We start from the raw sequence: 25,461 nt of genomic DNA on the forward strand, positions 1-25,461 counted from the left end.
ACTAAAGCAGCCTCTTTGTTGTCTATTATAAATTGTTGTTTTTTTTAATGCTTTTCTTTTCTCCTCAACAAGCCAAAGCAGACAATATGCTTTCAATGGGACTTATTGGGAGTCACACTACCTTTACCTACATATTTCATCACTGTTGGTCAATGCAAAGGGTGCCGAAGAACATGATCTTTTCTTGAGTCTAAATGTCCATGAATAGAAGCACATACTGTATATTGTAAATAAATATCACCTTTAATTCCTTTAAGCCCTATTTTGCCGGGCAATCCTGTTGGTCCTTTGTCTCCAGGATCCCCAGGATAACCAGGCTCACAATAATAATCTGTGGGAATACCCAGGCAAAGATTATTGATCAATGTAGAGACATCTGCAAGTCATGTAAATAGAGAATTGTGCCTGAATCTTTAAGACCAGAAAACGTCAAAGCATCACCTCCACATCCTGGTTAGTTGCCATATGCCACACCATGTCCACGCACAGGTGCACAAACCACAAGATAAGACACCATTCAGAATAAAAAGTATGAAAGCAAATATTTCTCAAATAATGATGTTATTGTACAAGATAAGTTAACAAACACAGTAAAAATCTGATAATTCAGTGAACACAAACATACCTGGGCGACCTGGGCGCCCTGTGAAACCTTTAGGTCCCAGGTCTCCTTTTACTCCCTTGAGCCCCGTGTACCGAATGAGTTCATATTCATTATACCTCCCTGGCTCTCCCTTGGAGCCCTTTACACCTTGGGGGCCTGGAGGGCCAGGCAGACCTTGTCCTTCTAGAAAGATGTTGGAGATTAAGTAAAACTTAAAATGACGTAAGATCAAGACCCAGAGCTCTCAAGTAGGCTATAACCCAAACCACTGATTTGAAAGTGCTGAAGACTTTTGAATCAGTGTGTACATCTAGATTTATGTACTTACTGCTATAGCACTGCACCACTTTTGAATGGCAGGTTGTACAGTCTTTAATATTTTGAGTGGAAAGTACTATATATAGTCTTTTCATTTATTTAGTAGAACTAGACATAAAAAGTAACTTTTAAAGTTTAGATGAGGCTGAACTGTGACCTGTTAATCCTGGCGGCCCCGGAAGCCCAGGGAAGCCTATGTACCCAGGGTCCCCTGGAAGTCCACGTGCTCCAGGATATCCAGGATCCCCTTTAGCACCTGAAAGATAGAGGCAAAAAAAATACAAAAAATGGTTTGGTTATATGCACCATTGTTGGTCAGTCATACATAAAAAGCAGTTTCATTTTACTACTGATTATATTAAAACATTGCTTTGGTTCAAATATCAAAGCTGACCAGGTGACAACAAAGAAATTGGTCAGAAGAAGACAATTATAACCATCTATCTTTACGCCGAGAGAATGGGATTTTAAAACAAAACAATGGGTAAGAACAATTTTTCAGCCAGCTTGTGGTCCAAGTGAGACAACTGCGATAGACGTGAAAATGTGGTCTCACCTCTTGTGTAACTTTCGTTAGTAAAGAGCGAAGTACCAGGGAGACCAGGATTTCCGGGGTAACCCTGTTGAGGAAACAATAGTTGTGAATAGAAAGTGGGGTCATCACAAGAATCTTATAAGAATAAGGTTTATTCTATTCCATATAAGTTCTTTTGTCAACGTCCCTTAACCTGAACGCTCACCACAGTACAATAAATGAAGAGATATCTTTCAAAATGTCAGTTTTTATGTTTTTAGAGCACTTTTAAAGGTATTCTATTCAACAAATCCCTGATCCCTGATCAGCTAGCAAGATTTGAAAGAGGCACCTCTAAGCCCCCCCCATTCGGTCCGAATGATACGGATTGGTCCAGGTCCAGGAAGGGAAAGAACCAATCAGATGTCTTCATTTTAAACCACGCCCCCCCGCCCTGTCCCATGCGCGCACTCGCTTCCAGCAGCCCGACGTGTTCACTTCCCACGGGTCCTCCTGGGCTCACAGTGTCCCAGTGTAACCCCCTCCCTCCCTTCTGCCACGGACCCCAGTATATAGATATTATGTACCGGTAGTTATTTCCAGAGCGGGTCGGTCCCGCTGTGTGTGACCGGGGACCGGGAGCCGTTAGTCCACTGCTGCTGCTGCTGCTGCTGCTGCTGCTGCTGCTGCTGCTGCTGCTGCTGCTGCTGCTGCAGCAGCGGCAGCAGCAGCAGCAGCGAGCGGGGACACGTGAACAGCCGCAGCCGTGAAAAGCTGCAGCAGCTCCAGCTCGGAAGCTGTATGGGGTCCGTGGGGATGTAGGCGTCTCACGGCGAGAGCGGAGAGCGCCGGTGCACGGCACGGCAGCGCGCTGCGGTGCCGTGCCGTCTCTGTTGCCGCAGCTACGCCGTAGGCTACGGCGTAGACGCCGTACCCTACGGCGTAGCCGTGGCTTTAGAGCCTGCTTTAGAGCCTGCAGCGCACCGCAGCGCTGCCGTGCCGTGCTTTTGGGCATGATGCACGTTTGGGTGGGCACAGCCCCCCCCTGCCCCCCCTAAAACCGGCCTCGCTTACAGGTGAATGAGACATGGGGTAGTTTTGCTGTAAATGTGCTGTCCAAAATATTTAATAATCGTATGCGCGTTCGTGTTTGTGGGGGCGTGGCTTTGGACGGAGCGCTCGTGGGTGGGGGCGGGGGGGGCGGGGCTTAGAGGAAGCGCCACTTTCAAATCTTGCTAGCTCTAGGAAGTTGCATAGAATAACTTTAAGTGTAGAGGAAAAGCTGTAGCAAAGTTCAAGCATCTTCAAGCATGTGACTAAATGGCAGCTCCATATAGGCTATATCAAACTATCAAATCTTTACGATTCATCTGATGTTTAATTAAATCTTACTTTTTCTCCAGTTCTTCCCTTGGGGCCTGGAGGTCCAAAGTCTCCATGCGCACCCTGAAAAAAAATTGCATTTTTGCATTGTAACTTCATTTAAAAAAAGATAAAGAAAAGGTAAATGGAAGAGAAAGTCAATAATATAGTCGGTGTACCTCAGGTCCGGTTGGTCCATCTCTACCAGGAAATCCATGAGCTCCCTAAAAATGACAATAATGAAATGTGTTGAAAGTACATATTTGTATTCATCAAAGGCCAATAGGAATTATGACAGAAGTAATTAACCCTGTCTCCAGGAAATCCCAGGATTCCTTGTTCTCCTTTAATTGTGTGACCGTAGCTGTCTCCTCTACCGCCCTAATAAGGCGACAAAAAATGCAGATTAAAAAATGCTGTCTTCCTCTTGCACACTCTTAATCTAATATACCGTACAAGTACAACTCACGCTTTTGCCTTTTGGTCCACATGGTCCAGGTAGACCTTGGTCTCCCTGAGAAACAAGAAGAATGAAATTATGAAGAAAAGAGGATCAAAGAGAAAGTAACATTTTTGATTATATTTTTTATGTGAAAACAGTAAAGTAGGCATTTTAGAAGAATGATAAAGTCTATTTAGAGATTTGCATGTAAGCGTTTTATATACATTAAACAATGGTCTCTTAAGATATCAAAGTAAAAATTTGAACTTTGTTGTTCTGGATCGTGAAGTTATGTTTAACAGTTTTCCAAACTTTCACTGTTCAATATTCCAAAGTGAGTCTGAACTCAAGTATCCGAACACCCCTCCTCATAATCAGTTAATCTTGCTCCTATCCAACCTTGTTTATACAACCTTGATGTGCTGTGTGAAATGGACAGAGGCAGAATAGCCAAACATTTTTCCTTGTCGCTATTACGCCACTGTTTCATCTTGTAAGGTAGTAACAAGTGAAAAGAGTGCTGTGTGAAATGTCAATGTGGAAATGTATAAACAGGGTACAAGGATAGTTACAAACAAACAATACAGTCATACAGTCAAACATACAGTCAGCAGATTACAGGGACAGTGAGAGATTTCCACTGTCAGAGCGCCTACTCAAAATGTCCCTCAAAGTGACATGCATACTAAAGAGGCTTTGGGAGAAAAATAGCCTCATGTTCACCATAACAATGATCAGAGACAGAGATCAGCTAGACTGGCTGTTTTGAGAACTTTGTGACTTGACTTGGGCTACCGGCCACTCAGCAAACTCAACCAAGAGCAGACCCTAAATGCTGAAGTCTTGCTAATATCCTGCAGCTGCAGGAACACTGTGAATGCCAAGGGTGACCAGGCCAGCAGTGAAAGTTGTCTTTTGTTAGTGTTTATCCAGCGCTGCTTTTTCATTCGGCACTGAACGGACATGATGCATAAGCAAAGGAATGTTCTGAACACCATGCAAGGTTGGCGAGTTCTAATCCTGAGGGCCAATGTCCTGCTTGTACTTGTGCAAATCCTAATGACAAGCTGATGATGTGCTGAAACATCTAAAATGCACAATAGCAGCCTTTGAGGGCAGGAGTTGGCCAACCCTGCATGATGCTTTGCGAAAACGCATATGTCGAGGCAATGCTGAGCCCTTGTGGGAATCTGTATACTACAATATCAGTTTGTGCTAGTGCTTGTCCATCACCTTATAACCCTTTGAAGGAAGAACGCCTGGAGGAAATTCAACAACTTCCTCTGGTCCCGGGGGACCAGGTCGACCCTGTTCACCCTGGAGAATTAAATTAAAGAGGTGAAAGTTGTAAGTTGAATTAATTCAAAAATATCCACCATACAAGTTACAGACACAAACACTTCTGCAGCACAAAACCTCAGGTTAAAAGGATGTCTTACATTGTCCCCTTTGTCCCCTGCTGGTGATCCTCCCGGGTCACCCTGCATAAACACCAAAACATTTTTAAGAATTTGTCGTATCTGTGTTAACATCATTTTGCATGATAACTTGCACTGGTGAAGGTTATGGTGCAGGCTACTCACTCGTGTTCCTCTTGCACCTTTACGGCCGTCCAAACCCTAAGAGGAACCAAACAGATGCACAATGACATATAGGATTATAGGCTTTCAAAGTATTGCTACGTAGAAGTGTTACCATATTTCTTCACAAGTCCTAACATAAGACCTTTAGTACCTGATGTCCAGCAGGGCCAGGTGGGCCGATGTGGCCTTTCAGGCCAATGTTTCCTTGTCTTCCCTGAGTTGACAAAAAATGTTTTTTTTTAATTAAAACATTTATATATAATATTAAACAGTAAGTTGGGTTATCAACAAAAAAACAATGTAGCTATTTACAGGAATAGTATTGGAGAGAAATATTCCTCCAGCATCAAAGCAAGAAAAGACAACTTACAGGCAGACCTTTTTCCCCATCTCTGCCACGATCACCCTGGAAGGTGCAATGAGGCAGTTTAGAAGGGAAGAAAATATTTTTATGAATATGGTGTATTATATAATAATGCAGCTAATGCAGAAATTGATGAAATGAACTCAACCCAATAACAATCTGGTTAGTGTCAGAAAGCTTACAGGAAGACCTGGAAGGACAGCATCATACACTGGTTCTCCTTTCAATCCTTTAGGACCATGTAATCCCTGACAAGAAAACACATGAGACATAAATGCTCACATTAGAAACATTACTCATGATAAAAAGGAGAGGATATTTAATTTATGCATTAGTTTCAAAGGACACAAGTCTGACATAAATTGATATACTACAGTGTGGCAAAATCTTCAAATGCAATCTGTGAGAAGGTTTGTGAACATGATGTTTGGTAGATTTAATTAGTGATACAGTTTTTACACAAACAATAGGTTGTTTCTTCCAATGGCTTTGGAATAGGACAGACGATGAAAAAGGTGAACTTCAGAACAGGAGCTGTACTCACAGGGGGCCCCGAGACGCCATCAAAACCAGGGAAGCCACGGTCTCCCGGTCGACCCCTTGTGCCATTGCAGCCATCCTCTCCTGCCAAACCGGGCTCACCACCTGCTCCAGGGTGACCCTGGGAAACGAAGAGCACTCATACTGAAGTGATAAACTAGCTGCTGTAGGCAATTGCCTTCTTATCTCTGAAGTAGGGTGATGCAGAAATGTTTTAAATGTGTTTTATAACAATTGCAGCATCATTATTTAATAATTAACTAATTCATTTTAAGATAAACATTTTTCTACATACACTCCAATAATAGTTCTGTCATGAGACACTTAAAGTGCAGCCTTACTTACATTTGTCCACTAGAGGGCAGAGCAAGCTCATATTTAAATACATGCTGCACAGTGTACACACACACGCGCACACGCGCACACACACACACACACACATATATATATATATATATATGTGTGTAAATCTACAGCAAGAGCGTTGACTCACCAGTGACCCATCATGTCCAGAAAAACCAGGAACACCCGTCTTGCCCTGAATAGAAAGAAGTAAAGAAGTAAGACATAAGAATGAAAATAAATTAAAAGAAAAAAAATCTATACTCATGGTCAAGACTATCTTTTTTTTTCTAAACTGTCTCTGTGAAATAATGTTAAAGGAAGAGTTCTTTTGAATTCTCCTCAGGCTCACCAATTAGCTGCCTACCCTATTTCACCACACCCAGAAATCTCTTCTTTGTTCTTCCTCTTTTTTTCTGCCTGGCATCTTCATCTCCAGCATCCTTCTGTCCGTGTATTCACTATATCTCCGCTTTATTTCTGCAAACTATCTCAGTCTAGCCTCTCCTGCTCTATCTCCAAGACTTATAACCTTGACTGCTCTTCTGTGCTTAAATCCTATCCATCCTCATCACTCCCAAAGAAAATCTTAACATGTTCAACTTTATTCCTCGTGAAGTTTGAGCATGCATAAGTATCTACATACACTTACCATCTACTTTAAAGAACACATATACAGTTTATAAACTGTACATGCATTTGTTCTTGAGTTCACACTCTCTTTTTGTATTTGAGAAAACACATACAGATGACGTGGACATGCGTATGAATACTAACGCGGTCTCCTTTTGGCCCCTCTGGGCCGTATGAGCCCATGGCCCCCCTCCTGCCTTTCTCTCCAGGTGGCCCTTCTTGTCCTCTTACTCCCATCGGCCCTTGAAGACCTTGTTGTCCTTGCTTCCCTGGATGCCCCTACAAAGAAAAGAAAATTTAAAAAATCATTGCGAGACAACATTTAAGAGAAATCTTCAGGTTTTTAAGTATAGATCTATTAATTATTATTATTAAGCTACTATATAATACAGCAAGAAGAGCTTATCATCTTGTGCCCCGCTATAACAGCATGAGTTAATGGAACATACCCGTGCACCTTTGGCAGGAAGACACTGACACCGAGAGCAGTTTCTGCCGTGACATGGCCCCTCCGTTCCTCCCTACAACCAGAGAGACGGACTTGCTCAGCAGTCATGATATGAGGTTGCAGTTTGGGTTTGGTGCTATTTGAGAAAAAGATGTCCCTTTGAAGATCATTCTTGAGAACTCAAATATTTCCTGTTGTACATTTAAAAGTTTCTGTCCTGACTCAACAACTTCCAACATTTCATTGTTTCCATATAGACTTTGGTAAATAAGAGCACTCTGACCTTGATAAGAGATATTTTGACTCTCGGCACTAAACCCCTTCCAGAGTCCACACCTCCAGATTCCAAGTGTTCCCACTAATGTGTGTGTGTTGTGAGAGTCTTACACTGAAGAAATGCCTGTGTCACAAACATTCACTAATGTTTTCTCAAAGCTTCCCAAATATTTGGAGTAGTTCTTATGGGTGAAATTACTTTCGTTTTTAGTAAAACCCTGTGGGAACTTCTGCATTAGTCGGAAAATAAATGTAAACTGAACCGCATCACACTGAAATTACAAGCAAGACCCTTTTCTTTCAAACAAAAGAAACTAAAAAGCTTACTGAGCTATATGTGTAGAATTAGGTTACAGTACTTTACAATGACAGATGGGTGAGAAATTTGAAGAAAACCCCTTTACTATTGATCCTTCCAGTAGATGTGAGAGTGCAGTGACGTTTGTGCTGTAACAGCATTCTGATAGCTTGATCATTATATGCAGGGGTGCCCACAAGCCGGTACTCAAGGGCCAGTGTATACTGCATGTTTTAGACGTTTCCCTGCTTCAACACACCTGATTCTAATCACTGATCATCATCAGCATGTCATCAAGATCTACACAGCTCTGTTGGTGAAACAGCCATCAGGGTGGCGTTGAAGCAGGGAAACATCTCAAATGTGCAGTCGACTGGCCCTCGAGGACCGGCTTGTGTGCACCACTGATGACATCCTCCTTAACGGAAGACATCACTCTAATCAATATTACATTGCTCAGAGGCATTAAAGTCATCATGCTGATCCTGATGGGTGTTTTTGTAGCAACTCGGTCTAAACAGGCATGTTAGTAAGCAGTCTGCACCACCAAAACGATGGGTGAGGGAATATGTGTTGGGGTAAGGTACTCTTTCATCAGACATGATGGTCTCATCGTTCCATTAGGCCTCTGGAATCAATACTAATGTGCGTTGAATGATAGTGTTTACTGTTAATTTGAGACCCACCTGGAGCTGCTTGTGGTGTATAGAGCAAGTGTAGCTGTAATAAAACCCTGGGTCAGCCGTTTCTGATAATGCGTAGATAATGTAATGTCTGCTTAATTACTGTTCCTGAGCTATGACTTGATTCTCAAGTTAATTTTGTTTTTATAGTTGGTTGTCTGAAGAAATCCAGTGTATTGCTTTTGCAATGACTGTGAATCACCCAGGTACCAGGTTGGTTATGCTCAGTTTGTTTTATGTCGTATAGTGTCACAGTCAAGCATTTGCTATTATATAGTTATTATAGTTAACGACTAAGACTAAAATGGAAACTAACAATGAAAAAATAACCCTGTTAACTGAAATAAAAATAAAAACTAATGATTTCTATAGAAATGAAAACTAAACAAAAACTCAAATTAACAATGCAAAACTAACTGAAATGAAATAAAATTGAAGGTAATCATTGAAGGTATCATTTTTGTTTAACACCTCATTTTAAAAAAATGTTTTGGCACTTCAATTTTGAATTCATTTTTTTCAAATTCTAATTACTGTATATATGGTAAAGAATAACATATTTTGTTGTGTATGACATTGTTGACAGGATTCTTTCATCCTAGATTTTTTATTAATATCTGTAAGTCAGCCCCCCAAATACTAAAACTAAAACAAAACTAAAACAAACCAGTTTTTCAGAATTAAAACTCAAACTTAAACAATTGATGTGCTTGTTAAATAAAGTCAAACTAAACTGAAATTATCAAACAAACTGTAAGAAGAAAATAAAAAATAAAAAATATAAGAAATAAGAAATTCCAAACTATCATAACTCTGGCCCCAGCATGGATTTCAAGTAGTTTGGGACATGGGAGTCACTAGGTGGTGTTTCCGGCGATATTCCCCGTATTAGTATCCAGCGAGTCTCAACACAAATATCAAAGGTTACACAATACAGTTCTCGTCATTTTGAGGTTACAGAATTCCAGAATATATACGTAGATTCCTCTACGTATATATTTAAGTACTATGTTATCATTTTGTGGTGGTTATTGTAAGCTATTCTACGCAGACACAAATCAGGACTGTAGACTATGTAATGAACCAACTTGCTTGTTGTCATTTGCATTTTATGAGTTTAGTTCTACAGTATACACAACATCAAGTGCTTCTCTACATTCTGCAGATTAATGTAATTTCCTGGAACAAATAATGTCAACATATATGATCTTCGTCACTCAGTGTACAGGTGCAAGAACGGCAAGAATTTTTTCTGAGAAAATCTTGTCTTCCAGGAAAAAAAGGAAAGCAAGGGAAAACAGCATTAATTACATCGACCATCTGGCTGCGGTGTTGAGCTCAGGGCAATGAACATGAAAAGATGCAATATTGTATGAAAAAAAAGGTCATTGACTCAACTATGAACAAAATGTTCAGAGCTGTCCCTTGATGGATCGCTGTTTGTGGCATGCAGATCTAAACTTAACATCTGGATACTCTAGCAGTAGCAGTAGCAGTGTTCACAAACAATAAGTCATTAAACTTGACATGATACATTTCAATCAAAAAGTAGTACAAAGAAGATCTGCTGTTGTACTACTGTACTGGGTCACTCCCCATCATATGCTAAACCGTTATGTTATTTTACATCATCTTCCAGTATAGGTTTAAAGCAGGTCTGGAAATGCACAGAAGTATAACAATTTACTTTCAAAACTGCAGCAAATGGTATTTTCCCATAATTGTCACCCTCTTAAAGTAAAATGTTTCAGTTTTCCATAAGGCAAAAACAACTGAACCAAATACCTGGTTTAGTCTTTACTGTTTTCTGAAAAAATTGATACAAAATATGATTTAGATTACGATTATTCTAAGAGTATGACAATATTATAACACACATATTGCATAAAACAATAATAAACCAGATTTTCAGTATTTGATGTCATCTTTATATTATTTTCCTCTAAATATGGTGTGTGTGTGTGTGTGTGTGTGTGTGTGTGTGTGTGTGTGTGTGTGTGTGTGTGTGTGTGTGTGTGTGTGTGTGTGTGTGTGTGTGTGTGTGTGTGTGTGTGTGCGTGTGTATGACGTGAAGGTTTTAGAAATTCTTACTGCATTGAGCTGCTGAACACAGATGACCAGAAGAAGAATCCACCTGTGGATGAAATGGTATTAAATTAGTCAAATCTTTTTTAGCTCATATACTTGATGCCTTAATAACGCCATATAAACGCAAGAATGTGAAACAAATATACTCTGCTTGTGTCCCAATTCTAATCCAATATGCTGACTGCTTATGTCTCACTTGCTCCATAAAAGGAAGAAGAGAAAAATGTACTGAATGAAAGCACATGACTGTATACACCATTTACCACCAACATCTGGGCTCACTAAATCTCTCATTAAGGTACAGCGTGTGAGTTCAAATGTGAGCTTGGCTCACTGTAGAGGAAGTCATTTTCAAAAGCATGCAGATGTTTTGAATAACTGAATAAACAGTCAAGAAGTGTGTTTTTCTTCAGGTAAATACTTGCAAAACATGTAGTGCAACGTGAATGAATGCTGGAGATACCTTCCTGATGAAAGTTTAATTTATCTCCATCATAACTGCTCTCAGATACATGTATTTAGAGTAACTAAAGGTATACTAAGTAAATGTTTATGCGGAGCAAACAAATATTCATATAAACTTCTATTAAAGTACCATCTATATTTTCTAAAAACACAGAATTCAGTCACAAAAAGGACAATTTGGTATCTATATATTCCAAAACAAAAGCATGCATGCAACTCACCAGAGAGGGTACAATTTCAAACAAGAAACAAAGAATCTCATCTTTCATGTCATCAGTCTGCCCAACAGGTGAGTAATTATTGGCCTCAATGCTGCCCTCTTTGGTTGTAGGAAGGAAGTAACACACAGGAAGACAGCAAGAACACCTGTTAGCCAATTGTTGCCTTATATTGCATGATAGTATAACTTTCTCAGGCGTATTTCGAATAAAAAAAAGAAAAGAAATGTGCATATATGCAGCTGTGACATTAAAAAAATTGCTTTCTAAAGGTTTCTGTACCTCATTCGCATTGTTCAATCTGTATGTAACAATCAAAAGCACAAACACTCACCAAAACATAAGCTGGAACTAATTTTCATGAAGGCCTTGGTGCAACCCAAGCAGCATGATGTCCACACAGATTCAAATTAAACTCCTGCATCCATGTCAGCGAAAGCCAAACTGCCACTGTTTCTGAGCTGGTGGTGGGAGATGAGCAGAAGGATGTTGTTTGGGGTTGAGCATATCAGCAAAGTTCAAACCTCCTCCCTCTTCAAGGTCCAACTAAAGAGCCTCTCTTGGTTGTCTTGTCTATATCAGGGTGCTTGAACCCAGATGGAAAACTTTAGTTTCGAGCAATAGTCTACTACGACACTCAGTACTGTACTCGATGGCTGTGATGTGAACGCTGGTTCCAGAAGCAAACGATAAAAAAGGCATTTATCAGTTCTGGAGAGCCTGGGATTATTTGTGACCTGCAGATGCAGACATGGGAAGGCCAGTGATCATACTTCCTCTGATCCTAATTTTTGTGATGCTGATGATGACAGAAGGGAAAAATGTAAGACAATTTTTGCTTTTTCTTATTTTTCTTATTGATACGGCATAGCATTAAGCTTGGATTTAATCTAAACAAACCTGGTAATTGCTATGGTAGCTACTTTTTTCTGTAGTTATTTCCGGTTGTGCACATATTTTATACAGTCATTTGTAGGATCACCAGCAATCACTTTTTGTTTTGTAATACATTACATATAACATAGCACCAGAGGTGTCAAGTAACGAAGTACAAATACTTCGTTACCTTACTTAAGTAGAAATTCTGGTTATCTATACTTCACTGGAGTAATTATTTTTCAGACGACTTTTTACTTTTACTCCTTACATTTTCACGCAATTATCTGTACTTTTTACCCCTTACATTTTAAAACAGTTTTGTTCTTACATCCGTTGCCCTCAGATTCCTGCAACTAAACTTGGATGTACATTCCAATAAAGGTTAGGATAAACGATAACACGCCTCTGAAGTTTGACTTTTTGCACCATTACAATACTTATAGGCAACTTGTCATCATATCTTCTGCTCTCTGAAACACATGTTAATGCTCAATAGTACACATATATGGTTCTTTAATATATTTGCATTATACTAAGATGCATTCATTTTCAATGGTTTTTGTTCTTAATGGCTTTTTTCCCCCTTACATTACTTTTACTTTTATACTTTAAGTAGTTTTGAAACCAGTACTTTTATACTTTTACTTGAGTAAAAAACTTGAGTGGATACTTCAACTTCTACAGGAGTATTTATAAACTCTAGTATCTATACTTCTACCTGAGTAATGAATGTGAATACTTTTGACACCTCTGCATAGCACATATTAGTAATTAAGCTGTACTGATCATGCTTCCTGATCAATACCTCAACTCTCTGCTCTACATAAAAGAACGATATGCTTCCTATGCTTACCTAGAACATCTTATATACTCTAGAGATGTGGGATACTTTTGAAGTTTTCACTGATCCTTTATTGTTTGCAATACTTTTTAATGAACTCAGCCTTTATGCTGTTTACGAAGGTTTGTGGATGAGATGAGAGCGAGGGAAACTACATATTTTTTACAAAGATTACGTTTACATTAAATACACATCTTTTTTAACTGACTGTACTGATAAACCTGCAATAAGATTATTGAACACCATGTATATCCAGTTATTAATATAAATTTGAATTATTATTCACAGAGAAAGTAACTGTGTTAGATTATCATGTACTTTTTAATAATAATACATTTTACTTATAGCCTTTTATGACACTAAAGGGTTAGAAAACCACACAGATTAAAGCAGAATGCATAATACATGCATAATAAAAACAATGAAAAATTATATAGATATAAATAAAAACTATAATAGATAGATAGATAGATAGATAGATAGATAGATAGATAGATAGATAGATAGATAGATAGATAGATAGATAGATAGATAGATAGATAGATAGATAGATAGATAGATAGATAGATAGATAGATAGATAGATAGATAGATAGATAGATAGATAGATAGATAGATAGATAGATAGATAGATAGATAGATAGATAGATAGATAGATAGATAGATAGATAGATAGATGTTGCACCAACAGGACAGCTGTAGGACAGGCGTGATGTGACGGGTCAATGGGCTTCTGGGAATGATTCAACGACCTACAATTTGGTTTACTGTTCTAGTGAATGCCTCATTGAAATTAAAATGTGTTTACAGTGCTTTAGTATGAGAAGTGCAATTTACTTCCAAAAAGAGTTTGGCACAAAAAAGAAAAAAACAAAAGTTTCACAAATGTACGCTTGGTTTTGAAAACTGTAACATTTTACTTGTAGTGTGTGTGCAGTGGAAAATCAAGATGCCACTGTAAGGGAGTAAAAGGCAGTCGGGTAAGTGGATTATTTTATTTTTATTCTAGTTTCATTTTCTATTTTTTTTCCTCTTTCTCTTACTAAAGTCAAATTATCCTACAGTGACAAAAACAAATCACCTGTGGACAATGATTAATATCCCATGTATGCATGTATGTGTGTATAAATGATGGTGTGTAAATTCATATTTATAAAGTCAGTACAGGTTCATTCATTTTTAAATTGGCAGATGAGTATACATCGTATTTCCCTGGTAACATTTATTCTAACATTGTGCTTGTACCACTAAAGTCTAAACAATTTCTAAGACAAATGGCATAATCAAAAGATTAAAAATGGAAAAGAATTTAAAAATAAATGTAAAAGAAATCTAATAGACAAAAAAGTTACCTCACTTTAAATTAAGAAATATATGTGTTATTTCACACATTAGGCATCACGAGGTTACGGGTTTATAAAACACACCACCTGAACATGGATGCTGCTGCTGCCGGTGCAGCTTAATTTAATTTAATTTAATTATATCAAATCATATCAAAACTAATTCAGACAGAATGGACTAAATTAATTTCAACTTAATTTAATTTAATATCAATTCCCAAAGGGAAATTATACTATTGCAGAAGGTTCCCGGTTCGACTCCCTGGCCCGGCGGGGATCTTTCTGTGTGGAGTTTGCATGTTCTCCCCGTGTATATATATATATATATATATATATATATATATATATATATATATATATATATATATATATATATATATATATATATATACATACATATACACAGTATATATAATATAAAAACCAACAGCGACATATTTACTTACCTATTACAGGTAATACTGTAGATTAAAGTATTATCCTGTAAAATGTTAATTTTGAGTTGTTGTGGTCCATTTTCTCCTCTCTTTCTGGCTTACAAACACAACTACATACATCAATACACAGGGAGACCGAGGTTTTCCAGGAGATCAAGGTCCTCCTGGACCAAAGGGCCATCCAGGTTCCATGGGTCATCCTGGGTCAATGGGACCAAAGGTAGAATTACAGCTGAGCTGTCATTTTTCTTTTTTCATTGTGACTCTGCCCTGTGTTTGATCTGAATCCAACTCCACTGGTCTTAAATCACACGGAGACAGTGATAAATTGCTCTGTCTTGTGTACCAAGACACTTTTAGATACACATCTCATTGGATCACAAAGATTAATCATGGGTTGCTTTTTTGTTTTTATGACAGGGCAACACTGGACGTGACGGACCCACTGGACCAAAAGGCGATCCAGTAATATAACTAATATATAACTCCATGTCTATTGGGTTTTCAAACTGAAAGACCAGCATTCATTTAAAAATCTATTGTTATTTTTGCGTCTTACAGGGAACAGAAGGCAAAGAAGGATTTGCTGGGTCTCATGGATTACCGGTGAATGATATTAAGCTTTTTGTATCAAACAAATGTATGTTCCAGTACATGCTCTCATTTACCTCTTGTCTTTCAAATAATATTCTCTTATAGGGTATTCCAGGATTACAGGGTCCTACAGGACTACCAGGGTTCTCAGGCTGCAATGGAACAGACGTAAGAGAGTATTGACGTTTAAGAGTGGTGTCTGCAATTGCTTGTATAGTACATGTCACTCACACGTTTCTTGCATCAGTGCATGAAAAAGTTTATAAATATTAAACCACTGCATATTTTAAGCATATGACTTTCTTACAGGGAGATAAAGGACCTCGCGGTGCTCCCGGTGCCCCTGGTCCTTATGGACAGCCAGTAAGAAACAAACTCAACTGCAGCAGCCTGGCTTCCCGCACTTTTAATTGGCTTGACCATTGTCACAATTAACCATCAATACTTTTCTTCTTTATACTTTGCTCATACTTTACAGGGTCTTCCAGGTTTACCTGGACAAAAGGTAATAAAATATATTGTCTGTGGCCCTAGGGCCCATTATTAAGCTTTTTTTTGTATTCAGGAAAGATGAAACTGCTGAATCACTCAGGAATGATTATCTTTTAAGTGGCTTGGTGGAAAAATCCTGATGAACCATAAACATTTATTTTTTAAAAGCACAATGCTGCACAAACAGTTATCCTCGCTGTTTCCTCAAGGTCCCTCAGCTCATTTTGTCTCTTGCTCCTGTGAGACCAGTAAATTGCACAAATGTTCTTCTTTATTTTTCCTTTCATTTCCAAAGTGAGGCTGTGGATCAATGAGGAGAGTGGTTGTCCTTTAAGCGGAAGGTTGGCGTCTCCACTCCTAACTCTTCCACATGTCACAGTCCCCTTGAGCAGGACGCAGGACGAACGCCCACATTGACCCCAAAATGATCATTGATGTGTTATTGTTGAGACAATGTTCTGCAACCTTTACATAGCAGGCACAGAACCTAGAGTAGCCTACAGTAGGTTTAAAAGATGAAAACAAAAGCCAAGACAAAAGCTACTGAGAGCAATTAATGGTATATCAAAGTATACGGTACTGTATGTATAAAGTGGCGCTCTCTGCAGTAAGTTAGGTTAATTTGGATGTGGTCTTGATCATACTCACAAGCTTTGGTTTTAAATTCTCATCTCTAGGGTCTGTCAAGTCTGTAGATACTCAGTCAGCTCTGTTTAATTTTGTATTTCCCGTGTCTGCTCATGACCATGACTGCCGACACGTCAGAGTGTTAAATGGCTGCAGTTTTCTCCCTTTCCAGTTTTCGCTCCAATACTCTGAGAAATAAGACTTGTTCTCCACCTGCTCAGGAGATTGTGAGCCTGAGGGTTTGAGAGGTTTCGCTCTTGTCCAACCATAACAACCTAAAGCTTCAAATCCGGGTTGGCTTGTCACGGCAGCGAATGCATTTGAGTGTCCTTGTTTTGGAAGGCAAATCAAAAGAACATAACATGCCGAACTACATTTTGAGACCAAACGCAAACCGAAAGTCATTTCCTGTACAGTCCATAGTCCTGAACAGCATTCACAACCAGCAGTTGTACAGTACTGCATTATTACATCCCTCATGCCATATTTTACAGGGTAACTCTTGGGTAGTTCCTCATGCAAAGCCGGGGCCACCTGGGACACCGGGGAAAAGTGGAGATCATGTAAGTTGTTGGAACAACTAGTATTTGTATAGATAAAGAACTTTGTGTACAAAATGTTCTTGTAGCTAATAAAACTTTCATGAAGAAGAGAGTAAAAAAAATGTCTTCAAAGGATTCGTTTCGATTGCGTTTTTTTTTTTTTAATTCAATTTGTTTCTTAAAATTCAGGGACATCCAGGTTCCCCTGGAGAACAAGGGCAAAGCGGTGATCATGGACTAAGAGGACCTAATGTGAGTAAAGTGTTTTTTCTCTGTTTTGTTTTGTTTGTTTTACAATTAATTTAATTTTTAAAATGTTTCCTCTCGCTTGACATAACTGTGTGTATTGCAGGGGTTGCAAGGCCATCTGGGGTCTACAGGATCTAAGGTAGCGCTGAGGAGCCACATGTTTAACATTTTCTATTGTGATAATAGGTGTGGTTTTTCCACTGGGTATCTAGAGTTAAACCACAGCTGTAAGCCTTGTGTTTGGTCTGATTCTGTGGTTATCAGTATTCACACCACATGGGAAATTCTGAAAATGTCTTGTTTCAGTTCCTGCTACTGGTGTGCAACAGTGCTCCTTTTCAGTATTAATGTAGTGTGAACTTTCATGTGCGTTGCCATGTTCCAGCTGCACCGATATAAATGTAGTTTTGATTTATATCAGGGAAGACCTAGCATTTTGTGTCTACTTGTCGTGGCGAAACAAAAGAAGTTAATCATGGGAATTGAGGGGGATCTTCCTAAATCTGATTGTTTATTTAAACAAGATAATCATTTCTGCATCCTTTGTTTAGGGTCAAGAAGGTACAAGTGGTGCTCCAGGACGTCAAGGACAGAAAGTATTGTCTTTTCTGTGCACTATTACAGTGATTTCAATCTAATTGAAGTATATATTAAACAACAGATAGAATACCGTTTTCATGATTTAATTTGTTTAATGTAGGGGAGACAAGGCCCACCTGGCCCACCTGGGCCACCAGGGAGGATTAAAGATTATTTCTCAGGCAGTCTGGTCTTAAAGGTACAGTCGCATTTTTATTTATTTATTTATTTATTTATTTATTTATTTATTTATTTATTTATTTATTTATTTATTTATTCATCATGGAATCAAAATGTATCCACAGGGATGTTTCCTTGATGTATGAAGCAATGAAACATTATGATCACGATAACAAAAGCATATTTGAGATATATTGCAGATGCTCTGGAGGAAACAGATTTCTCATCATGCTTGTAGGTTCACACATCAAAATGAAACACTCAGTGGGATCGCTCTTCCCCACCTGAACGTGTTCCAACTTCACAAAACCTCCAGCTTTAAAACAGTCGTAGCAGAAAAAAAGAAAACAGTGGCAAACAGATTCAAATTGGCAAAAAATGATCTGACATCTAAAGTACAAAGCGGCACAAATTGGCCCTGTCGTGTCATTGATTATATTCTTTTTATATAAGAAAACTCTCACCTCTATGCCAACATGGTGGGATGTTATTACAGAACATGTCTATAGATGGAATTGTCTTTGAGTGTCTAGAATGTGGCTTCTAATAAAGAAAATTCTGAGATACAGTATATTCCCTCCCTCTCTCTTTTTCTCTCTTTTAATTGGAACTCATTAAGGCCTATAAAGATGTAACTTTGTCAAAGACTAAAGACTAAACTAAGAAAACCTAAAATCCAATATAAACGTAGGGATTAAGTATACAATAATCAAAAGGTTTACCATGTCGATTATGTGTAAAACTATGGGGCTTGAGTTTTCTGTGAAATAAGTCAACATGTTCCCTCACCACAGACTGTCAAGTGAGGTTTATTACAGCAACTACGAAGTGATATAATGAGTTCAATGTCTCATTCAGGGTCTGAAAGGAGACAAAGGCAATCCAGGAGTCAAAGGCTGCAAGGGTGACCAAGTACGTGTATCTATAGGATTCACACAAATTATTCTCCCAGATCAGGCCGTAACATTCTTGGAAATGTTTGCAGGGTTTTGAAAGAAACCTATTTCTCTGATTGTTGTTTGTTTTTATGCCGGTCCTGCATCAGGGAGACCCTGGTTATGGCCATCTCACAAAAGGAACAAAGGGAGATCGAGGACCCCCGGGCCCAGAAGTAAGACAAAGCATCACCTTTCTTTGATTAATCCTGGCATTTTAACATTCTCGTTTGGTTGAGCCTATGACATGTGGTGTGCTGAACAAATGTAGTTTTTTTGACTGTTGCACCTAATAAGTCCTTCTTCAGTAAAACATTTTTACTACCTCACTTTGCATGGAAGTTCTGCCAATAATGCCTCAGAGAGGAAGCTCAAGAACAAGGATGATCAGCAGAGGGCAGTGGTGCTGTATCAAGCTGTTTTTTCAGTTCTGCTATAATACAATAATATATAATATAAAACATATGCAAAAGAAGCAGCTATCCAACAACAACTTAACAATGTCATTCCAAATCAAATGACAGTGAAATCACAACTCCCTTGAAACTCCTCTTTTTAAGACCACCAGGAAAAAGCTGTGTCAGAAGGTGCTTTGACGCAATTACATGGAATCCTCAAGCTGGCGTATACAGCATTGCAATGCTGGACAGAGCCCTCTTGGGGACCTCTCGGCCCCTGAATACTCTCATGTCCTAAATTTGAAATACAACACTGCTCATTAATTTGGTTTTACCAAAAACAACTTCTTTTTTTTTCTTTTTTTTTTACAGAAAAATACATTGAGCCACGGTTGCTAAACCATAGACAACATAGGTAGCTTACATACTGTATACTGTACATATTTTAATATTCTTCATGTATACTTCAATGTTTTTATAGGGAAAATTGGGGAAGGACGGCGATGTAGGACATCCTGGTGTTAGGGTAATCTACAACCAATGAGTATAGTTTGAGAATGCATGAACATGCATGTGCAGAACCTTTGAATACAATATAGTTCTTTTTAGGGAAAATCTGGTCCAAGAGGTAGTCCAGGATACCCAGGGACACCAGGAGACTGGGTTAGTCATATGTTTTTCTTTGTCTGTTTGTTTGCTTGTTTGTTTTTTTGTTTCTTTCTTTCTTTCTGGTGTATTTGTATTTGATGGGTTGATAATTGTCAACATTATGTATCCTCCAAACTTTAGGGTGAAAAGGGAGACAGGGGTCGTACTGGCCCACCAGGAGCTGTGAGTTTGTCCTAATATTCTGTGCTATAATCCTTTTCAGGTAAGGGGAACATTTTTCTAAAATAAAAAGAAAGAAGCAGCTATCCAAATCGTTTCGTTGGTCTGTTTCTACATTTTTTTTAATTTTTTTGACACCTGGATTTTTTTTGTGCATTTTTAAAGCTATAGATTAATCTGTCCTTTCATGTTGTTACAAATTATTACCAGTACAAGAAATACAACAAAATATTCTTAAGTAAATACTTCAGGGTGTCAGATTTTACTATTTTTTACTACTTTTGAAAATACTTGTAAATTTTTTGTAAATATTTTCAATTTTTTTGGTGTTTACTATTTTTTTCTCTCTTTTACATACTCTTTTTCTACTTTTTATATTGCTCTTTTTATTATTTAACTATTTATTGGTTATTTCTATTTTAAATTTTTTGTATAAGCGTGTGTGTGTGTTTTGGCTGCTGCACGACTGAATTTCTGCTCTGGGAGATAAATAAAGTCTTCTATTCTATTCTATTCTATTCTATTCTATTCTATTCTATTCTATTCTATTCTATGATCACCTGGTTGAGAGCATACCTAATGTGCAGAGCAGGGGCGAAAATCCCATTTCATAGTTGGGGGGACAATAAACGGTAAAATTTCAGAGAATAATTCCAGGGGGGGACAAGGAATAAAAGTTGTAGCCTGCCTATTATGCAGTATCTTTTACCGCAATTTGACATTGTCATCTCTTTATCTCGCCAACAGGCAGGCAGAAGAGCGTTTTTAGCACTGGCTGAGTCCACCTGCATTGCAATGAATAAACTAATTATCAGGCAATCTCTCTCTCTCATACTTATACTTGTATGAGTCCTTACCCTGCCTGTATATACGTTCTTGTTTATTCACCCAGCAATACAAAACAATGGTATTAGGTGGAAGGTGGCAATAATAGGCTACAGCACATCTGACATAATACCTTTGTTCACTGTTCTAACTTCCACCACAGTATTACATTTTGGAGCTTTTACAAGAGGTAAAAGCTCCAAACAATCCCAAAATGAAAGGAAATACCTTAAAGAATAATCCAACACAAAACAATTTCTAGAATATATATTTATTGTGTTGTCACATGCCACAAAACAGTAGTTATTGTAACTCGTGTAGGTGGCAGGCTCCGTTGCTGAGTATTGGTGTGTGCGTGTGGACTAAACCATTTCTATGAATGGGAGGGGGGGGGGGGGGGTAAATCTTTAAAGATGTGTATAGCACATTATTGCACGATTACAATTAGCACTGCTTACATTGCGCTTTCAATAAATACTACTTCATTGTTAAAAAATTATTAATTCTGTGCCAAATTATTCTAAGGGGGGACAGCTTTACTAATGGGGGGGATATTTCCCCCCTGTCCCCACCGGGATTTTCGCCCCTGGTGCAGAGGCCTCAGTACCCATGCAGTCAAAGAATGGCCACTAGAGACACAATGTGTTAAAAAAATATTCTAATATAATAAACAAAGTAGAAAGGTCAAATCAATATATTCATGATTCTGTGTTTGAGTCCAGTGAGCATAGAGGTTCACATGGAGGCTCTAACTACTCTCAACAACTGTTGCATGAACTCTTTCTTTACATTTCATATGTTAAATACATCCCTTCCAAGCACATACAGTATGATAGAAATATGTCAGAGGAAAAAAACATTTGAAGTTTCAAAAGTCAGAGGACAGGACTATAAATCAAATACAAAATCTGATAGCCACTGAACAAAAGGATGCATTCATTATGAATGCAGAGATTAACATAAAATGTCACCAGAATATTCCATGCAGCCTGAGTAACCATATTTTAATTGTCTATAAATGCTGAATTTCGGGACATGAACCCATGTTTTTTGGGGTTTTTTTACAGGCAATTTCACTTCAGCCACTCAAGGGATACATTGGAGATCCCGGTCTTCCAGGGATCCCTGGGTACCCAGGTCTTCCAGGTAGAGAGGATGATGCTTTATAATGAGCACATTTTTAGATGAAACACAAAAAGGATCAGTACAGTAAATATTAAAGTAATTGTTTACTATGACAGATAATTATGATACGTTCTCTTGTTGCAGTAGTTGTTAGAACACTATAAATAATGATTGTTTTTATGCAGCAAGATTGATTGTAACAATTATTCTCTCAGGTTCTATTGGATTTCCCGGACCACCTGGACCTCCAGGTGAGTAAAGAAGATACTACTTTACATCTGTTAATCTCTTTATGTACCAATCACAGATATATATAATCTACCGCTTTCTCAAGTTATGCTGGTCATAACCTCTCATTTTTCCTTACACAGGTGATTCACATGGGTTTATTGCGCCAGGCCCACCTGGTTCCCCTGGCTTTCCAGGACCAAGAGGAGACCCTGGAGAGTCAGGAGGTGTTTACACAGGCCCTCCAGGCCCAGATGGGGATTCTGGTGACAAAGGGCCTCCAGGAGACCGAGGTCCACCTGGGCCCCCTGAAGACAGAAGTAAGTGAAAATGATGGTGTGTAATGTAACCACTTTTTGTGCTACTTATAACAAGGTAAATATCCTCTTTACAGTAGTTCCAAATGTCTTGCTTACAACAAATAAAGAATTCTTGCATGATTTTTAAATTATGATATTACCATATACAATGGTTTGTAACTACTCTGAGTGTTTGAATCCAACACTGACCAATGTGCAAAGCTAAAGAGCTTTGCACATTGTTCAGTGTTGGTCATTGGTCACCATCATCATTACAACATACCTTAGATATCACTTGCTTCCTTCTTCAGAGGTAATTGGTGTGCAAAACTATGATGGACTATCATTACAAAAAAAAAAATAGCTAAATAAATACACTTCTTTAATGTCTAATACGGTATGGAATAAGATCTGTGATATACAGTGTTGCACATAAAGATGGAATAATTGTAAATGAAAGGAGGAATAAAAAGGAGAATTTTATTATATTAAAACACAAAAGTGTATTCAACAAGATGCCATTTATATATTTGGTGAAGGCTGCATTCAATTTCAAATACACACATGCATTCTGTTCAATCAGTGGGGGTCTTAGTACAGTATTGTAATAAAACAAAAGAAAAAAGAATTAAAAAAACACCTGTTAATAGGTGCTTGTTGGTCATGGTGCAATGTTAGTGAAACTGAAAAAAGGAGTTGAATTAAAATAACTTTGTTGTTGTGTTGCTTGAAGCTAACAGGACTACTAGGGGCCTTCCTGGAATGAAGGGAATGAAAGGTTTTCCAGGACCTTCAGGACATATTGGGTCATTTGGAAAGAAAGGTGGGAATTTTTGTTAGTCAAAATACAATTTCTTTTAAATAGTATTGTCGCTAATATATATTATGTGCCATTTTTGTATTTTTGCAGGGCTCCCATACTCATATAAAATATAACCTAATGTCAAGGGTTATTTTTCTGCTGTTTACAGGAGAGAAGGGGGAGGCTTGTTATGAATGTAACGCATTAGGAACGCCAGGACAACCGGGTTCCCGTGGTCCACCTGGTATTCCCGGTACAACAATTCACTGCGTAAAATTAAACAAATTTTACTTAGCCTTTCATCAACAGACTTCTACTGTCCTATCAGGGAATTTTAAAATATTTTCAACTGAAATGAGGACAACTCTCTTCTGACATGCAGGCACCGTTCAAGGACCAGGTGAGAAAGGTGACCAAGGCTTTCCAGGACCTAAAGGTTTACCTGGACAACCAGTAAGACAGAGTATTTGTAAAAATGTATTGCTTGCTCTTGTTCTTATTCTTCTTGTCCACCTTCTTCTCATTATTATGATTTACACTACTACTACTATTATTATTATTGTTTAATTTTAATTTATTCCTCTTTACAGGGTCCCATTGGTTTCATAGGATTCCCAGGCCCTTCAGGACAAAAGGGAGACTCATATTCCTATGGATCTCCTGGATTAAAAGGGGGAAAAGGAGACCCTGGATACCCCGGCAGACATGGTGAAGGTGGTATCCCTGGGCCTCCCGGATTGCCAGGGAAAAGAGGCAATAAAGGGCTTCCAGGGGATTCGGTGAGAATTTTAGGACAGATAAGTTTTTACAATGCAATCTTTTTCAAACAGGAGATAATTGAATATTGATGGAGTGAAGGCCTGAGTAAGCAAATCTATTTTCTAGTATCATTTTCCTGGTGGAGAGGGAGACCGTGGATTTCCAGGTCAATCAGGACCTATCGGCGAACCTGGACCAGTTGGCTACGATGGCAGAGTTGGAGACGGACCTCCTGGATTCCAAGGGATCAAAGGAGATCCTGGGGTACCTGGCCTGCTAGGAGAGCCTGGACATCCGGGTGAGAGAGCAGGCAGAGAAGTCAAGTCTAGCAAATGACATGAACTCAGAAAGACAGGAAAAGAGGAGCACGGTAGCACAGCTGGTAGTGCAGCCGCCTCAAAGCTAGCCAGCAATTCTGGCTGGGGACGCTGTGGGTGTTGAGGGTGTGTTTGCTTCCTCATGTCCTCAGCACCCATACTCTGGGTAGGATTGGCAAAAGGGCATTTCTGTTTGGAGTTTGCATGTTATCCCCATGTTTCCTTGGTTAGCTAATGCAAGCTAATGGGAGCTACCCTCACAAAAACAAGCAGCAATCCACTGATAACCCAGACACTGGTCAGCCGGTGCGCCCGAGGGAAGGATCCGGCTGGAATAACGTGATCCTTACGTCCGGCCAGGGAAGCCCCCCCTGTTGGGTGGAAAAAAAGGCATGCTCACTCCTCAAGCAAGAAGGAGGCTTGAGATCAGTGCAAGGCCCTCCTAGGGTTGACAGAGGGAGAGCAATGAATGCCCAGGATTGACACTCAGGGGTGGAGCAGTGATTTTAAAAGTGGGGGTGTTCTAGGGGTGGCACATGAGCACCGCTCCTGGCTGCCAAAATATACATTATAGCACCACCCCCTTTATTCCAAGATATGTAGCTACTAATTTTTAACATAAATAATACAATGCTCCCAGACTGTATTCAGCGGCTCTTCCAACACAGAGTCAGTAATTATGAACTGAGAGCAACATGCGTTTTTATGAAAACAAAGACAAGGTGAAATTGGCAATAACACAACAGTTTTCACATTACAAAAATAGTAGTGTCAGAAATAACAAAAGGTGTCATTGCCCCTTAAAAAAACAATTATGGGGTGAAATCTGACAATGAACACAGAACTTTTTTTGTTAACAAAAGAGAAATAGAGAGAAATAATCCTGTGACTCGTCAGATTTGTTTTGGATGATTCATGGTTCCGCGTTAAAACGACGCAGAGCCTACGCAGAGCCTGAGGTGCGCTCCATTTGGGTATGCTGATGCATCGCGAGGGTGGGCACTG

General features: G+C 38.8%; 2 protein-coding genes across 2 annotated transcripts in view; one reads left to right on the forward strand and one right to left on the reverse strand.

Annotated features, from left to right (window-relative positions):
• Nucleotides 1–14,701, reverse strand: part of LOC133452214 (collagen alpha-4(IV) chain-like) — a 35,993-nt gene extending 21,292 nt beyond the window's left edge. Inside the window, exons 1-22 of the mRNA XM_061731433.1 lie at nucleotides 14,687–14,701; nucleotides 11,513–11,639; nucleotides 11,182–11,279; nucleotides 10,499–10,541; nucleotides 7,152–7,223; nucleotides 6,847–6,981; nucleotides 6,221–6,265; nucleotides 5,732–5,848; nucleotides 5,370–5,435; nucleotides 5,194–5,229; nucleotides 4,975–5,037; nucleotides 4,824–4,859; nucleotides 4,680–4,721; nucleotides 4,474–4,557; nucleotides 3,268–3,312; nucleotides 3,108–3,179; nucleotides 2,978–3,022; nucleotides 2,829–2,882; nucleotides 1,479–1,542; nucleotides 1,080–1,178; nucleotides 626–787; nucleotides 242–331 (exon numbers count right to left, since the gene is read on the reverse strand). Coding sequence (XP_061587417.1) covers nucleotides 242–331; nucleotides 626–787; nucleotides 1,080–1,178; nucleotides 1,479–1,542; nucleotides 2,829–2,882; nucleotides 2,978–3,022; nucleotides 3,108–3,179; nucleotides 3,268–3,312; nucleotides 4,474–4,557; nucleotides 4,680–4,721; nucleotides 4,824–4,859; nucleotides 4,975–5,037; nucleotides 5,194–5,229; nucleotides 5,370–5,435; nucleotides 5,732–5,848; nucleotides 6,221–6,265; nucleotides 6,847–6,981; nucleotides 7,152–7,223; nucleotides 10,499–10,541; nucleotides 11,182–11,222 — 1,411 coding nt within the window. The 5' untranslated portion in view covers nucleotides 11,223–11,279; nucleotides 11,513–11,639; nucleotides 14,687–14,701. The remainder of the gene's footprint in view (nucleotides 1–241; nucleotides 332–625; nucleotides 788–1,079; nucleotides 1,179–1,478; nucleotides 1,543–2,828; nucleotides 2,883–2,977; nucleotides 3,023–3,107; nucleotides 3,180–3,267; nucleotides 3,313–4,473; nucleotides 4,558–4,679; nucleotides 4,722–4,823; nucleotides 4,860–4,974; nucleotides 5,038–5,193; nucleotides 5,230–5,369; nucleotides 5,436–5,731; nucleotides 5,849–6,220; nucleotides 6,266–6,846; nucleotides 6,982–7,151; nucleotides 7,224–10,498; nucleotides 10,542–11,181; nucleotides 11,280–11,512; nucleotides 11,640–14,686) is intronic.
• Nucleotides 11,821–25,461, forward strand: part of LOC133452686 (collagen alpha-5(IV) chain-like) — a 29,019-nt gene continuing 15,378 nt past the window's right edge. The window contains exons 1-26 of the mRNA XM_061732227.1: nucleotides 11,821–12,001; nucleotides 13,824–13,877; nucleotides 14,808–14,897; nucleotides 15,098–15,142; nucleotides 15,239–15,283; nucleotides 15,377–15,439; nucleotides 15,581–15,634; nucleotides 15,750–15,776; nucleotides 16,885–16,953; nucleotides 17,122–17,184; nucleotides 17,285–17,320; nucleotides 17,733–17,777; nucleotides 17,882–17,959; nucleotides 18,799–18,852; nucleotides 18,986–19,051; nucleotides 19,755–19,799; nucleotides 19,883–19,936; nucleotides 20,063–20,104; nucleotides 21,994–22,072; nucleotides 22,267–22,302; nucleotides 22,423–22,599; nucleotides 23,312–23,401; nucleotides 23,550–23,633; nucleotides 23,763–23,833; nucleotides 23,971–24,159; nucleotides 24,266–24,437. Of these exons, the coding sequence (XP_061588211.1) occupies nucleotides 11,930–12,001; nucleotides 13,824–13,877; nucleotides 14,808–14,897; nucleotides 15,098–15,142; nucleotides 15,239–15,283; nucleotides 15,377–15,439; nucleotides 15,581–15,634; nucleotides 15,750–15,776; nucleotides 16,885–16,953; nucleotides 17,122–17,184; nucleotides 17,285–17,320; nucleotides 17,733–17,777; nucleotides 17,882–17,959; nucleotides 18,799–18,852; nucleotides 18,986–19,051; nucleotides 19,755–19,799; nucleotides 19,883–19,936; nucleotides 20,063–20,104; nucleotides 21,994–22,072; nucleotides 22,267–22,302; nucleotides 22,423–22,599; nucleotides 23,312–23,401; nucleotides 23,550–23,633; nucleotides 23,763–23,833; nucleotides 23,971–24,159; nucleotides 24,266–24,437 (1,900 nt within the window). The 5' untranslated portion in view covers nucleotides 11,821–11,929. The remainder of the gene's footprint in view (nucleotides 12,002–13,823; nucleotides 13,878–14,807; nucleotides 14,898–15,097; nucleotides 15,143–15,238; nucleotides 15,284–15,376; nucleotides 15,440–15,580; nucleotides 15,635–15,749; nucleotides 15,777–16,884; nucleotides 16,954–17,121; nucleotides 17,185–17,284; nucleotides 17,321–17,732; nucleotides 17,778–17,881; nucleotides 17,960–18,798; nucleotides 18,853–18,985; nucleotides 19,052–19,754; nucleotides 19,800–19,882; nucleotides 19,937–20,062; nucleotides 20,105–21,993; nucleotides 22,073–22,266; nucleotides 22,303–22,422; nucleotides 22,600–23,311; nucleotides 23,402–23,549; nucleotides 23,634–23,762; nucleotides 23,834–23,970; nucleotides 24,160–24,265; nucleotides 24,438–25,461) is intronic.

Source organism: Cololabis saira, chromosome 10 (assembly GCF_033807715.1).
Source record: "Cololabis saira isolate AMF1-May2022 chromosome 10, fColSai1.1, whole genome shotgun sequence".
NCBI lineage: Eukaryota > Metazoa > Chordata > Actinopteri > Beloniformes > Belonidae > Cololabis > Cololabis saira.